The sequence below is a fragment of the Notamacropus eugenii genome, chromosome 1 (assembly GCF_028372415.1).
Source record: "Notamacropus eugenii isolate mMacEug1 chromosome 1, mMacEug1.pri_v2, whole genome shotgun sequence".
NCBI classification, from domain to species: Eukaryota; Metazoa; Chordata; class Mammalia; order Diprotodontia; family Macropodidae; genus Notamacropus; species Notamacropus eugenii.
The window spans coordinates 409,495,507-409,514,007 of record NC_092872.1 but is presented as its reverse complement, the minus strand read 5'-3'; the positions used below and the strand labels follow the sequence as shown (position 1 = coordinate 409,514,007).

At 37.9% G+C, this 18,501-nt stretch overlaps 1 protein-coding gene across 7 annotated transcripts in view; it reads right to left on the bottom strand.

The window, feature by feature from the left end:
- The window catches only part of SH3TC2 (SH3 domain and tetratricopeptide repeats 2), a 79,943-nt gene that overhangs the window by 49,094 nt on the left and 12,348 nt on the right, over positions 1–18,501 (bottom strand). For all 7 annotated transcript variants that reach the window (XR_011971982.1, XR_011971983.1, XM_072631023.1 and 4 more), the window contains exons 4-9: positions 14,738–14,843; positions 12,155–12,298; positions 10,292–10,493; positions 5,447–5,520; positions 918–1,113; positions 523–701 (exon numbers count right to left, since the gene is read on the bottom strand). Coding sequence is in view for 5 of the 7 variants with exons in the window: in XM_072631023.1 (XP_072487124.1) it covers positions 523–701; positions 918–1,113; positions 5,447–5,520; positions 10,292–10,493; positions 12,155–12,298; positions 14,738–14,843 (901 nt within the window). In the remaining 2 variants the exon portion in view is untranslated. The remainder of the gene's footprint in view (positions 1–522; positions 702–917; positions 1,114–5,446; positions 5,521–10,291; positions 10,494–12,154; positions 12,299–14,737; positions 14,844–18,501) is intronic.

Sequence of the window (18,501 nt, the reverse complement as noted above, 5' to 3'; positions counted from 1 at the left end):
CAAATAAATTAATTAAAATAAAATAAAATAATCTTCCCTTTTCCAACTACACATCTCTGTGGTTAAATTTTCTTCAACCCTATTGCAATAGACTGAATGTAGAAGCAGATCTGAGAATCCAGTTGTCTACTATTAAACCAGACATCAAGCATTGTTTTGCATGTTATTTTCAAATCTCCTATCTTTTTTGCTGAATTTTTTTTGTTTTGAAAAATATAATTATTTTTCATTAAAATGTGTTGTCAACATGTAACAGGTTTGTGTTATTTTTAATGAATTGATAAATATTTTAAAATTTTATCAGTTACTTTTCTAATACCGTAAATATTGGTAGACATAACTCACATTATCAAAATCTCTTTGGAGACTTCTAATTTTTAAGAACATAAAGGAATCCTCAATAATTTTTGAGAGTGTCAAAGGGTCCTGAGATTAAAAAGTTTGAAGACATAAGGAGTAAGCATTGGATATAGGAAATAGAAAAGGAGCATATTCTTTCTTAAGTCAATGAAATTCTCTTACCCAAGCTAGTCGTCTGAGTTTCAAAGGGATCTTGGGAAGACTCACTGAGTCGGTAGATGGAAGATATGTCAGTGTGGGTTAGGGATCGGAGAAAGTCAGCACAGGCCCTTTCCCTCTCATTTCCTGGATCCCAAAAGGACAATTTCCCCTCATCACTAAGGAATGCAGTGGCCTTGCTCCTACGTTGAGATGACAGAGAGAAAAATGATCATATTTGTGACAAAGACACAAAGCTTCTGCCTACCTGCCTGAGTCAGGGAAGCTTGATACCCCATGCCACTGGTCCTCTAAATACAGCATTTTATCTTGATCTGAAGAATGAAGATGACGGTAATCACTTCTCATCTCTGGAAAACCCTAAAGCATGGTCTTCATTCCAGAGCCTACATACTTACAATGGAATGTAAGAATCAGGAGCTACGTGTTTGGTTTGGACAAAACCAATCTCCCCAGTTGCAGACAATTTCCCAATAAACCAGCGAAGTCCTGATAGGAAAAAGCCAAAGACCTCAATGCTGTCTCCTTGGGAGAAGGTCAATTCATCTTTTTCCTCTCGTTGGTAATCCCTCAAAGCTTTACATTTTCCTTTACCTGAGGATAAGAGCACAGACATAAGTAAGTACCTTGGCCATAGCACTCATAGAATTGTTTTAAAGTGTGAAGGGACCTTAGAACATGAAAGGGTAAAACTTCAAATGGCCTTAAAATATGGAATATCCAAGCTTAAAAGGAATTTAGCACAAAGAACAGAGAATGTTCAAGCTGGACGCTCTCTTAAAACAGAACATAGTATCAAATTTAGACAGAGCTTAGAATGTCAAAACAGGAAGTTAACTTAAAAAATAATTTATTCCATCCCATCATTTTACAGAGGATGAAACTCAGGTCCAGAGAAGGGGAGTTAATCGCCCAGGGATACAAAGTACTTTCTTAAAAAGAGCTGGAACTTGTAAACAAATCTTCTTACTCCAGGTTTAGGTATTTTTGCATGCCTTTAAATGGCACTTTGTAATTAACAGAGTATTTTCCTAAAATAGTCTAGAAAGTTAGGAAATATGAGTATTATTGTCTTCATCTTATAGATGGGGAAACAGAGACTCAGAAAGGCAAAGGGATTTGCCTACCATCACATTACCTGAGTCTTCTAACTCCTAGGCCAGTGATCTTTTAAATACTTGACAAACTGTGGCTTAATATGAATTTTTCCAGTCTCACTGTCTGACCATGAGCAGATTCTCTAATAAGGAAAATGGAACGCCTCAAGAGAATATGTAGCATGAGGTCCTACTGAACACTAGAGGTTAGATACCTGAGCACAAGGAAGACCATGTGGGTAGCCCCTACTTGTGTAGATGCCTGCCAGAGGGCACAGTAGTTTGAAGTTTGAAGAGACAGAGTTTGAGAAAAGATATAAAGGAGGGTGGTTCTGGGATAAATGGAAAGAGGCACTGGGGAGGGCACTGAGGAACCTTACTTCTACGATTGCCTTTGCTGCTGATTATCCACATGGCCTTGGGCAAGGCATACCCCTTCTCTATTCCTGGTTTCCTCAGCTGTAAACAGGAGTCATTCTGTCCTGGGAATTCACTGGGCTGAGATGAGGATTAAATGAGTTAATGGACATTAAAAGCCTTCATATATTGTTCATTTATGAGAGGGTATTGTTATAATATTATGAAAATCTATAAAATCATCAAGGGGGTGAGGAGGGAAAGAGGGAGAGAGAGAGGGGGAGAGAGAGACAGAGAGAAAGAGAGACAGAGAGAGACAGAGAGAGCACTAGAATACTCCAATTAGGGTGACATTTAATCCTAGAAAGACATTGACTTTGAAGGCCTATTTTCATTTAGTGCCCTCAGTTTAAGGTAGGTAGACACCTAATAAGAACCAATCACTGCAAGAGTAGTAGAAGATTAAAAAAAAAAGGAAAAAGAAAGAAAGTCGTTTGGGAAGAACAGAGGTAATTTCATGAACAATAGTCCTGAAAGTTGTGAAGGAAATCAGCTAGTGTGGGTGACACCCTTGTATTTTCAGTGCTTTCCTCATAGACTCCAAGCTGGCCACCCTCAATATGTCTTGCAAGACTCATGTCAGGGATAGGATACTTGAATAGCTGGTCTCAGAGATCCCTACATGACAGTGTCATGTTTTGATGGGTATGAGTACCAACTCTGCTTCTTGCAGGCTATGTGACCTTGGATAAATCATTCTTCCTTATCTGTAAAATGAAGGGAGGGATAGGGGGAAGGATGTTGAGATGAATTATCCCTAAGGTCCCACGGAGTTTTCAAATTCTCTTATCCTATGATAACCATGATTCTCATGACCCCTATAACCTTCTTCATCTCACATAGCTTCCAATGTCTCCATTCAAGACTTTATTTTCTGCTTGTTACTTCCACCAATTTTCCTTGTCAATTTCTTACAGAATCCAAACCCAGACATTCCTATGTTAAATGTATCCCACACTTTAGAAAAAAAATTACTTAACAAAATTCCAAACTAAAGGACATTATGAACTGAAAAATTCATTTTAAGGAATAGTGAACAGCATCTTGGTTAAGTTTGAGGACCACAGAATACAAATACAAATATAGCAACAGACATTTATTATACACCTACTGTGTACCAAACACCATACTAGTTCTGGAGAAAATATAATGTTTTAATAAAACAAGGTCCCTGCCTTTATTGAATGTACTAGTGTGATAAGAGCTTGGGCTAGATCACTGAAACATGTTATTACGTGATAAGTTCATTGGAGAATGGTATAGCAAAGTGCTAAGTGAAAATTCTGAGGAAAAAAATACTGATCTGATTAGAAAGATCATAAAAAGTTTCCTGGGTCACAGGATCATGGGACTTAAAGAGACATTAAATATTACACAGTCCAAGCCTTTCGTTTTACATATAAAGAAAGTCCCTGGAAAGCAAAAGCAATTGGTCTAAGAGCACACAGATATAAAGTAGGAGGAGCTAAGATTCAGACCAAATTCCTCTAACTATTAATGAGTCATTCTTTCCACTTACTAAATCATCTAGGTAGCCATCCTCCCCTTACTATAGGTGTTATGGCCAAACATCAGCAGTTTATTTGTTCAACCTGATGAACTAAAGACTTGGGGGGTACAGAGTAGCTCTCTTCAGCTATCGGAAGGGCTATCATATGAAAGGGGGATTTGACTTGTTTGACTTCAGAAGGCACAGGCAGGAACAATGGGGGAAAGATGCAAAAAGGTAAATATAGGCTTGTTGCTCTGCTCAAACTTCCTTTCAATTAGAACTGCACCAGTGTGGAATGAGCTGTCTTGGGAGTTAGTGGATTCTCCTTCCTCAACTGTCTTCAGCAGAGGCTGAACGAACACACGTCGGGAAGATTCCTTTGGGGTTTGGATTGGATGAGATGGCCCCAGTGGTCTTGACCAACCCTCAATTCTGGGATTCTGTGTCATTCTAAGAAAACTGTTGGCCTAAGAATCAGAATACCTGATTCCTCCTTCCAGATCTGTCCCTAACTTGTTCTATGTCCCCACAAAGTTATTTTCCTTCCTGAACTTCAGTCTTTTCAACTGTAAAATTAAGAGGTTAGAATGGATCTTGAATTGCAGAATCTTAGGGGACAATAATTAGAAAGGATCTAAGCAGTATCTAGTCTAATTTGTCCCCGAAGAATGAGCCCTCTATGACATTGCTGAAAAGTGATTGGAATCTCTCAATTCCCTTCCAGTCCTTACATTCTATATTCTATGTTCAAAGGTTCCTTCCCACTCTGCTATTCCAGGCTTCCAGGAAACTCTGGAAACCAGCTAATTAATGCCTGACAGTCACCAGTATTTTACCTACGATGATGGCTAACAATCTATAATGAGATGAAGAAGCTAGCCATTAGCTCAGGAACCAAAAAGTCAGCACAAACCTAAGTCTACTAGTCAGCACAGTGTAATGGAAAGAATGCTTATTCCTAGAATTGGACTCTGGTTCTGCCACTAACTTCCTGAGGCAAATCACTTCAGTTTCCTCTTCTGTAAAATAGATATAATAATATTTACAATTCCCAACATGGAGAATTGTACTTTGTAAATTTATAAAGCTTATGATAATTTATAAAAGAAGAAAGTACTTTGTAAACTTATGAAGTACAATAGATTTGAATACTTTATTATGGTTATTTTCATCTCCATCCCCCACTCTATTAGTTTCATTATATAACAACAGATAATGAGTTCAGTTTAGAGTTCTAAACAAGAACTCAATATTTTAGTTCTTAGCTTTTCGTGTTGCTGTCCCCTCCCACCTAGTACAATGGGTTGATGATAAAGACTTTTGGGAAGAAGCCAATAAGTTCAAATGATGGAGAGAGTATGCAAACATCTACAAGAGAAAGTATTGTAGTGCAATAGATGTGATTCTGGCCTGAGACCTGGAAGACCTTGCTCTATCACTTCGTGACCTTGAGTGAGTGAGATATCCTTTCTGAGTCTCAGCTTTTCCATCCACAAAATGAGACAATTAGATTAGATGGACTCTAAGGGTTCTCCCACTCTCTAGCTCCGAGTCTATGAAAAGTTTTATAGGAAGGTGACCTTGACCAAGTCACCCCCTACTCTCTCTGTCTCAATTTATTTATCTATTAAATCGCATTAAATTCTTTTTGAAGTTCTTTCCAGTGCTGACACTCTTTATAACATGTTCTAAGTTCCCTTCTGGCCCTGAAATACTACGTCTATGAATATTTTCAAAGAAATACAACCCTGGATTACTCACTTCTCTAGGCCTTATTTCTTTCATTTCTAAAATGAAGGGGATGGATTAAATGATCTCTGTTTTACTACCTTCCATTCAATCATTCAATAAACATGTCAGTATCTCCTGCAGATGATGCTGTCAGAAGGTACAACAGTTATTTTTATCATCTCCAACATACCAATTTGATAGGAGCCTGTCCGATCATTCTTCCTATAGATGCCACAGGTCCCCGGGTAGTTTTTTAGGAACCATCTGCCAATGGAGAAACGGTGAAGTCAAAAACCTCATCTTCTATCAACAAGCCTATATTCCAGAAAGAACAATCAAAAGGAAATCCAGATCCAAAGGAGTTCTTTTTCAGTTGAGCAGACCACTGGTCAGAGGAATCACTAAGAACCTTCTAGTGTAGTCTTGCTGTCAAACTCCCCCCAAGCTATATACCTACAAGGTGGTATAGGCATAAGAAGGCCTATGAGATGGGTGATGGCATTTTAATTATGACCTTGATGTTCACAGATTTAGTCACATTTATTAAGTACCTACTACGTGCTAGGCACTAGAATTGAGAATTAGAAGGGATTGTAGCTCTAGTCCAACCCCCTCCTTTTATAGTTGAGGAAACAGTAAGTGGAAGAGCTGGGATTTAAATGAAGCTAAATACTTCAACTTTCCATATCTCTATACTTTAAAGTTCTATGGCTTTGTTGGTGCTGATTCTTCCTCTACCAGTTTAGCTCATAACCCCTCTTTGAGTTGGGAGACAAAATTACTGTGAATGAAAAACACATCGCTTGTAGCCGTGAGCAGCTCTGAGCTTAGATAGGCTGGGCCCATAACCAAGCATTCCTAGCTTGATAGAACCTGCAAGAACTAAGGATCTAAGCTTTCAAGAAAAGACAGAGTAGCATGGCTAACTATTGAATTTGGAGGCAGGAAGACTGAGTTCAAATCCAGCTTCAGACACTTAATAATTAAGTGATCCTGAACAAGTCACTGAATCTTTCCAAGCCTCAGATTTCTCATCTACAAAGTAGGGATAACAATAGCATCCACCTCGTAGGTTTCTTGTAAAGATAAAACGAGATAATGTATTTAAAACTCTTTAAAAACATTAAGGTACAATATAAATGCTGGTTATTATTCTTATTCAAAAATTCAGGGTCTCCTCTACCACATCATAAGGCATCAAAAGAAGTCCTGGACTTCCCAAAAATATGGTTAACCTAGGTTAGAATGCTGTTTTAGACAGGATTTAAGAAACATGATGTGGTGGAAAGAATATTTTATCAGATATCTAAATCCTGGTTCTAATACTTCTTATCTGTATGACAACCTACAAATCATTTCACCTCCTCGTTTTGTGTTTTCAAGCCATCCAATATTCCAAGCACCCCCTCATCCATAAGAGATTCCTGCTCTAAAGAACTCCCTCATCTTGCCTTTCTGTTCTGTAATCATACTGACCTGTCCTCAATCCCAGCTTGTCTGTAAATTAAGCTCATCTTTGTGAAAGTTCTATCTTCTGTGTTCTGTCATGTTGGAAACCATATCAGTTCACTGTTTGATTAGGCGATTCTGCACAGCAACTGACCTACCTCTGACCATTGTGCCATTGTTTCAAGGGGGGAGGCAGGAAACAAAGGATAGTGGATCTAACTCACCTTGGGCATCCCTTCTTCATTGTTTTGTGAAGGAACAATTTTGTAACTAGAAGAAGGAGGAGGGTGTGAAGGCAAAGCAAAGGGCGGGCTTTCCTAGTGCTTTGTTTCCATGTTCCCTTAGCTCTGGTATAAGAGAGCTCTACTCTCTTACACCTTGTCTCTTAAGACAACCTGTCAGTTGTCTTAAAATTAGCTTTTCACCTCTGTAACCATTTCTGCAGTTAAACTTGTGAAGAATTAATGTTGCTTTCTTTCATTGGAAAGAATTCCATATACAATGCCATTCATTCCATAAACGTTTATTCAGAAAAAAAAGATATAAAATGGTGATGATAATACTTTTCTTCCTTTACTTGCTGAAGGGCTTTCAAAACTTTAAAGCACCCTAGAAATGGAAGTTGTTGCTATCATCATCATCATTACTGAGAAATCCCTTTGGTGAGTAATTTGATATAACATAAAGTTCTAAAAATCTCATACCAACACCAGATGTGGTGGTGCACACCTGTAATCCCTGCTCTCAGGGAAGGCTGAGATAGAGGGATTGCTTGAGTTTGAAAATCTTAGTGCAGTAGGGCAAAAGTTGATCTGTATCTACACTAAGTCCAAAGCTAATACGGTAAGGCCCTATACCAGAAGGAAACCAGGATGCCTATAGAGATATAAACCAGTCCATGTCAGAAAAAAATGGAGCAAATTAAACTTCTGTACTCATTAATAATTTGATTAGGCCTGTGAATAGCTCTATACTTTCAGTCTGGAAGAAATAAGGACACCTGTCAAAAAAAACACAAAAAATCTCATGCCCTCACTATCTTTCCTGTCCATAAAGGCTTGACATTTCAATCATCTTTGATTCTTCTTTCTCCCCCAATGCACAAAGTCTACCTCCACAATTACTCTTGCACTCAAAACTGTCCTCTCAACACCCACCACCCTAGTTCAGGTCCTTATTACCTTTTATCTGGAGTATGACCCTGGCTTCCTAATTGGTCTTTATTCTTTCGCAATCTAATCTGCCTACATGTACTTCTAGATTTATCTTTCTGAGACATGGATAAGATCATTGTCACTTCCTTGCTCTAAAACCATGAGTGGTTCCACATTTTCTCCAGAATAAAAATTAAACCTCTTATCCTGGCATTCAAGGCCCACCACAGTCTAGTTTCACCCTAACACCTGAATGTTGTGATACTCCTCCACCATGTACCATACTTTCCCAATCAGTTACATGATTGGTCATTCATCCCCTTATGGGAGTCTTCCTTTACAACTTCCTTGACCTTATTTCAAGTTTCATTTCCAATATTTATCAGCCCTTTGAGTATGGGCAAGTTACTTTCCCTTTAACATTCTATGAATCCAACTTAGTCATAGAATTTCAAGTTGGAAGGCACCTTAGAAATAATCTAGTCCAAATGCTTTCTTTTATGGGTAATGGAAATAAAATTCAGACAAAAGTAATTTGCCTAAGATCACACATAGTCAGTGACAGAATCGGGACTAAACACATGTCTCTCAATCCAGGACTCTTTCCATTATACCAAGATGACTTCCTTGATCTCTCCCTCTCCCTCTCATTCAGAAACATTTTTTCCTTTGAATTCTCATCAATCATTGCACCTCTCATTTGTACCTGTAATGGACCAGTAAGAATCTTGGATTGAGTAACAAGAAAACCCTCAGTCATGTTAAATAATATGATTAGCTAGTGATTGTGGAAAGGGTAAGATGGAATCTATTGTCCCATCCTTTCACTGGTCACACAACCTTATGGGTAATGTCATGACCATCACTTAGGCCATCACTGTTCTAATACATCCCACTTCTCTTTTAGAAAGGAAGAAAGAAGTCCAGTGAGGGGAAATGTCTTGCCCAAAGTCACAAAAATCACTAACTAGTCATGATGTTTGGATCCAACATAACCATGCCCATCTTTGACCTATTTCAGTACAAAACTCACCCCCACCCCCACTGTTATATAAACTCCCAACTTTCTCTTTCTGACACAGACATTGAGTGGTCCCTCTACATAGTTATAACTAAAACATTCATTGGAATAATTGTGTAGATGCCTTTGAGATAAACCCCAGGCTACCATTACAATCACCAGTATGTTCATTAGGAAAAAAAAATACTGAGAGGCATGCATGATCAAAACATTTGCATGTTACTGGACTAGATGGTCTCTAATGTGGAATCCTAGCTAAACATTCTACAATCCTTGCTATGCTCAAGATATTTTATGAATTATAATTATGTGAGTACATTTGTCTTTCTTTTGTGAACTCTATGAGAGCAGAGAATGGAACCTATTTATTTGTATTGCCCTTTCCCCAAATCTGCTGAAGAAAGGGCCCCACATACAATAACAATTTTTGCTGAACTGCACTGGATTGAGTTGCTGAATTGGAAACTCCTAAATCTATCACATTACTGGCAGGGACATACCAGTGAGTGAGTTTAGCATGACTCACAGAGCTACAGACAAGCCTCTTGTTTAAAGGCTTGAAGAGGCTCTGTAGTATAATGAAAAGATTGTTGGACTTGAAATAATAGACATGGCATCAAGTTCATGGTCACATGGTTCACTAGAGTTGGAGTCAAAGGAATTAGGCTCAAATCTCATGGTTTCTATGTGGCCATAGACAAATGCTTTTATCCTCTCTGGGCCTCAGTTTCCTCATCTGTAAAAGGAGGCAATTGAAATAGATGACATCTGAGATCCTTTACAACTTTCAATTTAATCTTTTGATCCTATAAGCCTCATTTTCCTCATCTGTCAGATTAACAACGACAACAACAGTAATAATATAGAGAGTTGTCATGAGGAAAAAACACTTTGTGTTGTGCAGAGGCAGCCTGGAAAACATATTGAGTTTGGAGTCAAAAAAGCTGAATTCTAATTCTGGTATTATCTCTCTAATAGCTGTGTAATATATCAAGTCTTTTCTTTTTTCTGGATCTCAGTTTTCTAATCTGTATAGTGAGGGGTTGTCCAAGATGACCTTCCAACTCTGAATCCTATGATTATAAGTGTTCTATAGAAATGTAAATGATCTGCCTTTGGAAAGGGTGACTTTGGAAGACTGTCAGACATGTGGGAGATTATTGATACAAACAATAACTCTCAGCTCCCCAGATAACTAGAACTCCTGATAGATATTCTTCTCAGGGATCAGAACACAGAAGTTGAATATGGAATTTTCAAAGAAATATCTGATTCATTCAGCCAACCTAGAAAAGTCTCTCTCAATGCCCATTTGCTCTCATGATCCCTGCGTGTTAATTTCAGACTGGGATCACTTGTGATGTATAGGCCATCTAGAGGGCTCCACTCAGCCTAATATCTCATTACTCACTGGTGGAAGGGGAGAGACAGTGGTTCTATCGCTGCAACAGGCACCAAGCCCCGAAGACCAGTCAGCAAGGAGGTGCCTTCACATTCTGTTTCTTCTTTGTTGTTCTTCACATAGATCAACTCATTTTTGCAGAGCCTCAGGTACTCCCCACCATCCTTCTCTCCTGAATGAAGGACAGTGTGCAAAGTTCTGGAGAAATGACCTGCAGATAATGAGATAAAACAAGTCAACAAACATCAATTAAGCATTTGTTATGTAGCAGGCACTGTGTTAAGCTCTGGAGATGCAAAGAAAGGCAAAAATAGCCCCTGCCTTCAAGGAGTTCACAATCTGATGGTGGAGACAACATGCGAAGAACTGTGTACAAACACATTATATATAGGGTAAGTTGGAAGTAATCAACAGAGGATAAGCATTAGCTTTAAGGAGATAGACAAAGATAAGCACAGAGTCTTCCATCTGGAAGGGACTTTAGAGGTCTCCTAGTCCAACCCCTTCTTGGATGCAGGCCTCCCTTCCACAGCTTTCACAAGTGGCCATCCAGCCATAGTTTGAATACCTACAGTGGTTATGATGGAGCACTCACCCGCTCCTTGGGCTCCCCTCATTTGCATGTTCTCTCTTACATTGAGCCAACACCCTTGTAAATTCCACCCAGCACTCCTGGTCTTACCGCTGGAGCCCAATAAAATATGTCTAATCTTCTAATTCCTGATAGACTTGGGAATGCCTGAAGATATGAGAGAACATGTTCTCCCAAAGTCTTCTCTTCTCCACACTAAACATTCCCAACTGCTTCAAAGGATTCTCTTTATGACATTAGTTCTTCCATTATTAAAATTATCTTTCTCCTAATCATACCTTTGTTTTTTAATGTCATTTTGAAAATGTGATAACTAAGATTTCAAAGAACTAAATGAGAACTAAACAGAAAACTCTAGATATCTTCTGATCAGAAAAACTAAGATATGTGTTGGGTAGAGGGAAAGGGGGGGGGCACTAATTGCCTCCCTTGTTTTATTACTGCAACTTAAGGTTGAATTACTTTTTCAGCTGCTATATCATAGCATTGAGCTTGTAGACCACTAAGACCCTCCAAATCGTTTTCAAATAAGAAATTTGCCTGGCTAAATCTTCCCTATCCTGTATATATATAGTTGATATTTTACATTTTCCCATTCTGTATTTGGGATAATAGGATCATGGATCCAGAAAATAATGTAGTATAATCTCCTCATTTTACAGATGAGAAAACTTGGTAGAGTTGATATTTTAAAGCTAAATGCAGAACTTCGTATATCTCCATTTAACATTTAACTTGTTAGGTTTGGCTTAAGGTTCTAGTTTGTGTAGAGATGTTTTTTGGATCCTAAAATAGATATCTCAAACATTAGCTATTTCTCCTATTTTCATCTACAAATTATATGTATATATATATACACACACACACATTTATGCCAACACAGTGATCATTGATATAAGTATCAAATACAGCAGAGTTGAAGATAATGTCCAAAGTCAAAGAACAATCACCAAATGCTCACAGAGTCAGTCAATAAACATTTATTAAGCAACTACTATGAGCCAGGCAAAACATCTATAAAGCTGCTCTTCTAAGAGCATAGCCTTTCGATTTAGGAGAGACCTCAGAAAACATTTAATCCAAGTCTTTCATTTTACACATAAGAAAACTAAGGCCCAGAGATGACAAGCTAGTTCCCGCCAAGATCATTCAGGTAGTAAATGGAGCAGGACATCAACCCTAGGTCCTCTTACTTCAAATCTCAAGTTCTTTTCATTGTACCTGACTGCCTAATCCAGAAGACAAAGGCCTGACCATCAGCATCTTTACAAATGACTTACCTTCCTGTACCAGGAGACTTTGGTAGATGGCTTCCAGGTGTTCTTCATTGACTGTGACATGGATCTTAGTGTCCTCCACTAATTTGCACTTTAGCCAATAGTTGTGGTCAAAGAGGAGCTGCTCCAGGCAGAGAGACACATGGCCTGTGGAGAGTCAACCCATAAAATGAGGTGCTGAGCCAGTGTGGTCCTTAGCTAAGCCTCTTTGGGGTTTCTTCTTAACTTGGGGTTTCTTTCTGTCCCAAATCCTATCTGCCTCACATGGAGTTTGTAATGTTGGATAACAGAGAGTGGAACAGAGAATTCTAGAAGGGGTTAAAACAGTGACAGTCATGTGGGAGTAACTAATTGGTCTCCCTGATTCCAAATGCTTCCCCTCTACTCCAAGGTCTTATTTTAATATTAAAGGCTAACAGTTATATAGCACATTATGGATTAGAAAGAACTTTACACAGATTAGCTAATTTGTTCCTTAATACATATGAGGCACTTACTGTAGGCATCATCATTCCCATTTTACAGATTGGGAAACTGAGGGACAGCGAGGTTAAATGATTTGATAACAATAACCCACACTTATTTTGAAGCAGCTAGCTGAGACAGTCAAGGAAGGCTTGAGCTCAAATCTTGCCTTAATCACCTATTAATGATGTGACCCTGGGCAAGTCATTTAACTTTTATCAACCTCCAGTTTCCTCATGTGTAAAATGGGAGTAATAATAGAACCTACTTCCACAGGGTTGTAAGAACAAAATCATATAATCAGAGTAAAACACCATGAATCTTAAAGTGAAGTATAAATGCTAGCAATTACTATTTATAGACACTTTTAAAAAATTTTCAAGTTTTTTCCTCAAAACAAGTTTGTGAAGGAGATAGAGCAAGTGTTATTTTTTCCATTTGACAGGGAAAATAAGTGACAAAGATATTAAGTGACTTTACCCAATATTATAATTATTAAGTGCCAAAGAGGGAATTTGAACCCAGGCCTCAGCTGACTCTCAGTTGTGCATTATTTTCACAATACTATATATTGCCTCTGATTTTCCTACTTCCGTAATGTTGGTGTTTCATGAGATTTAGTGCTGTCTTTCAGGGACCTTAGAAATAGACCACCTTGTTGTTTGAGTGTCAAACCTAAATAAGAATCACTAATACATACATAAGAATTCCTGCGCAGGTCACATATTGTCTTAGTTTTTTTAAAATTTTTTTTATTTTTGGAGGGAGGAGGCAAGACAATTGGAGTTAATTGACTTTCCCAAGATCACACAGCTAGTAAGTGTCAAGGGTTTGACATATTTGAACTCAAGTCCTCCTGACTTAAGGGCAGGTGGTCTGTTTACTGAACAACCTAGCTGCTCCTTGACTTGGTTTTAAAAGGTAATATTATCTATGTTTCATTGTTGTTTTTTATTTTATTAAATACTTCCAATTCCATTTTAATTGGGTTCAGGCCACACCTGAGGGTGCTACGTGCTACCTGTTTAATGAGCGGAGATGTCTGCTTCTACACCAACCTGTCTCATTTTACAAAGGAAGAAACTCAGTCTACAAGAATTTAAGTCATTTGTTCAAAGTCTTGCAGATAGTAAGTCAGAAGTTACCCACATTCCATGACTCCAGAGCTGTTCCACACTTCCTCCAAGAAACTGAGTCCTGAAGAGATGCAATAATTTTCCGAGTACCACACAGGGAATGAGGAATATACTTAAATAAACCCAGACACTCTCATTCTAAATCCAATACACTTAGACAGTATTTAAACAGATAACTTCAAGCCCAGCACTATTTCCGGTGCTCCATACTGCCCCTCCTCCTGTATAGTGGAATTTACAGGGAAGACAATTAAGAGGGAAATTGCCTGCCCAAGGTGACTAGGCTAGGAGATACACAATTGGAACTTGAGTCTCCTGACTCAAATTCCAGTGCACTGAACTAGACCATCTGCCATTGTCTTTACATGGTCTCCATTTTCTTTTTCATCTTGGAACCTGCCTAGCCCAGGGCCTTGAGGCCACATGTGACCTCTAGGTTCTCAAGTGTGGCGCTTTAACTAAATCCAAATTTCACAGAACAAATCCCTTTAATAAAAGGATTTGTTCTGTAAAACTTGGACTCAGTCAAAAGGCCTCACCCAAAGACCTAGAAGGCTACATGTAGCCTCGAAGCCATAGGTCCCCCACCTTTGCAACCTATCCAATAATGTCCTTTGTCTTCCCCAATTCCCTCCATCTCCCTCTATTGATTCTGCCTATTCTTCAAGATCCAGTTCAAAAGATGCTTCTGCATTAGGCTTTCCCTGATCTCCCTTCTTCCTCTGCATTCAAAAATTATCTTTTTTAGGGCATTAAATAGCACTTCTCATCCTTTTGAACACATCTTCTATTTTGTACCTTAATCTCCCTAAGCCTCAGTTTCCTTCTTATAAAATGGAATACAGAATATAGAGGTATGTACTATATATCCAAAGAAAGTGCATGATAATCCATGCACTATATACATTATGAGGATGTTGTAGGGAAAGTAAACTAAAAAGTCTTCTAGAAATGTGAATTGTTTTCTATTCAGCCTTTGCTTTACCTAGATTCAGATATGTAGAGAATTTCCATATTTCCTCAATAGTCTTGAAGGTGATAATGAACTGGTCTTTATCAACCTGCACAGAAACAAGCCGAGCTGAGAGTTCCTAAAAAGCAAACAAAAAGCCCAAATAAAACAAAACAATGAGAAAATATAGAATATCATATCAGAAGAACCCCAAGAGACCACTGAGTCTAACTCACTCATTTTACAAAGGAAAAAATGAAGACCCAGTGATAGAGAGTGACTCACACAAGGTCATGTAACTAAATTGTTGTTCAGAAAACTCTGACCTTAGCTTCTGACTTTGCATGATAGGGTCATAATTCCTTACAATTAGAATAGTAACTCCATCTATATGACAATTATATCTTTCCAAAGCACAATCTCCACAATGATTCTGTGAGATAGGTGGTGCAAGCATTATTATCCCCATTTTAAAGATGAGAAATTTGATGTTCAGAGAAGTTAAGTGATTTTCCCAAGGTCACACAGTTAGCTTACACATTGGTCTTAGTAATCTAACACAGGTTCCCTGACCTCAGACCCATTGTTTTACATTATACATGATATACATTATACAATCTCCAATGTCCTATAAATGACATTAACAGAGTTCAGAATTTAGTTATGTTGCAAATGGATACATCATATACACAAATAATTATAGGAAAATTGATGAGAAAGAAAGCTAAAGATACCAAAAAACGTGAAGGATAACAAAAGCGTTTGTTGGGTTTTGTTTTGTTAATTTTTAATTGGTTTAAGAGCCTCAGAGCAGAGAGCTGAAGTTTAACTTAAGGGAAAGCTTCCTAACAATTAAAGTTATTCAAGGGTGGAAAGAGTTGCTTTGGGAAGCAATCAGTTCCTGCTCATTAGAGATCCTTAATTCAGGCTGGATAATTACCTGGGGGGATTGTATAGCAGGAATTCTTGTAAAAGGTTAGACTCTGTGGGTGCTGAGGTTGCTTTGAACTCTGGAATTCTTTCACCTGTAAAAATTGCTTTGACCAATCTCTAGTACTAGCTCATATGAGTTCTACTCCAGGGTCCTGGAAGAATTGTAGGATATGACTCCTGGGACACTGTCAATGATCTTTGAAAAATCATAAAGAATAGACAAAATGATATAATATTGAAGAAAAGTAAGTGTCTTGTTTTCAAAAGTTGAGAAAATGGCATCTATAGACTATATCCCAGAGAAAATGACATTTTTTTTCTTGGCAAAATTCTAGAAAGTGTTGGTAAAGAGCTGGTCCCTGAACATCTAGAAAAAAAGTGATAAAAACCCATAAAAGAGCAGGTAGCTTCATCAAGAACAAGTCATGTCCTATCTCTTTGATGGAAAAAAAGAAAAGGAAAGGAAAGAAAAGAGTTTATTAGACTAGTAGATAGATGAAGTCAGTGTAATAGATAATAGCTACCTTGATTTTGGCAAAATATTTAACATTCTTATGGACAAGATATTAATATGTGACCTTGATGATACAGCTATGGGATAAAAGTTGTAAGGGACAGTTTACATGTTAATTAGCAGAATAGGGATCCAAGTAGATCTCAATAGGCCAGAGCAGGGGTATCAAATGCACCACCCATAGGATGCCTGCTGCCCAAAATGCTCCCAAGTATGGCTGAACCAGGTTGAAATACAACTGGAAAATATTTAGAAAAATGAATGAAAATATAATGAAACATAGAAAATGACATTTTAAAAATAAGATAATATGTGATCTGAAGAGATCCTTATGCACAGTTCAGTGACCTCATTTCTTTTTGAGTTTGACACCACTAGGCTAGAGAGATGGGCTGAATCAAATAAGATGAAATGTAATGGAAACAAATGTAAAGTTTTATAGTTGGGCTCAAAAAATTAACTTACCAAGTACAAAGAGAGGAAAGTGTGACCAAACAACAGGTCTTAGGGATTTGAGTAGACCAAAAGACCAGTAAGAATCAAAAATGCAACATAATAGACAAAAAATCTAATATATGTTTGGACTGCATTAAAGAGAACCATAGTGTACGAGATATAAGAAGTAATAATCCACTGAATTTTGCCAGAATCAGACCACATCTGCAGTATCATAATCAATTCCAGATATCACATTTTAAGAAGGACATAATAAATATCTTGGTTCAGAGGACGAAACTAGGATGATGAGGGGCTGACTGAAAGATCATAGCATAGAATCAAATGAAATTAAAAACCTACGATCCTATGATGTTTAGTCAGGAAGGAGAAAATGCTTAGAGGTAACATGATAGCTGCCTTCAAGCTGAAGTAAGCTGTTCTGTGGAAGAGATATTCTACTTGTCCTGAGTGACCCCCAAAATACAGAACGAGGAGCAGTTGATATGGGTTGCAGAGAGGCAGATTTTTAGTTCCATATAAGAAAAGCTTCCAAAAAATTAGAACCTCCCAAAGTATGGTGAGTTATCTAGAGATAGAGGATTCCCTATGACCAAGATACTTCAAAGAGAGTCTTAACATTCATTTGTCAGAATTGTTGTGAGGTAGACAGTTAGTGTAGTGGATAGAATATTGGACTAGGAATCAGGAAGAACTAAGTTCAAATCCTGCCTCAGATGCTTATTAGCAGTGTAACCCTGGGCAAGTGACTTAACCTCTTTCAGTCTAAGTTTCTTCACCTGTAAAATGGATATAATAATAGTATCTAACAGGGTTGTTGTGAAGATAAATGAATTGACACGTAAAGCACTTGGAAAACCTTACTAAAGCATTGTGTATGCTAGCTTTCATTATTGTCATTGTAAAGGGTCATCTCGTGCAGATATGAATTTAATTAGATGAATTCTGAGGTTCTATTGTAGTCTGAATTTCTGTGATTAAGAGGTAGCATGGTTTGGAGAATGGAGCATTGGACTTGAGGTCAGGAAGATACCCCAGATATTTATTAGCTGGGTGACCCTGAGAAAGTAATTTAAATCTCTCTGTCCCTCAATCCCATCTGTAAAATGAGGGATTTGGACTAAAAGATTTCTAAGGTATCTTCTAAATCTAAATCTACAATCTTGTGCTTCTATGATAAAGGATTAACTTCTAACCTCTGGCCCATGAGCTCAGAATTTATCCTCATACTACTAGATTATCTTCTGACTTCTCTTGTAATTAAATGTAATTAAATTCACTTTGATATTTGTATTTCTTCCTGGATTTCAAAATCATAGTGATTTTGTGATTAAACAACTGAATTCAACTGACTTGGAACTAGGTGGCTCAATGGTTAGAGCATGAGGCCTGGAGTCAGGAAGACCTGAGTTCAAATTTGACCTCAGACACTTGCTAGCTATGTGACCCTGGGCAAGTCACTTAACCCTGTTTGCCTCAGTTTCCTCATCTCTAAAATGATCAGAAGAAGGAAATGGCAAATCACTTCAGTATCTTTGCCAAGAAAACTCCAAACAGTGTCACAGAGAGTCAGACATGACTGAACAACAACTCCCTTATAGGGTTATTGTGAGGATCAAATGAGATGGTGAAGGTAAAGTGTTTTAAATCAATCAGTTAAGAATCAATAATCATCTGTTAAGTGCTGACTAGGTTCTAGGCACTGTGCTAAGTCTGGAAATACAAAGAAAAAGCAAAAACTCCCACTGTTCTTTTCAAGCAACTTACATTCTAATGGGAGAGACAGCATAAACACAAATCGGTACATACATGATGAATACTGAATATATTGGAGGAAGTCTCTGAGTGGAAAGCACTAGCAATTGAGCAGACTAGGAGAGACCTTCTGTTAGCT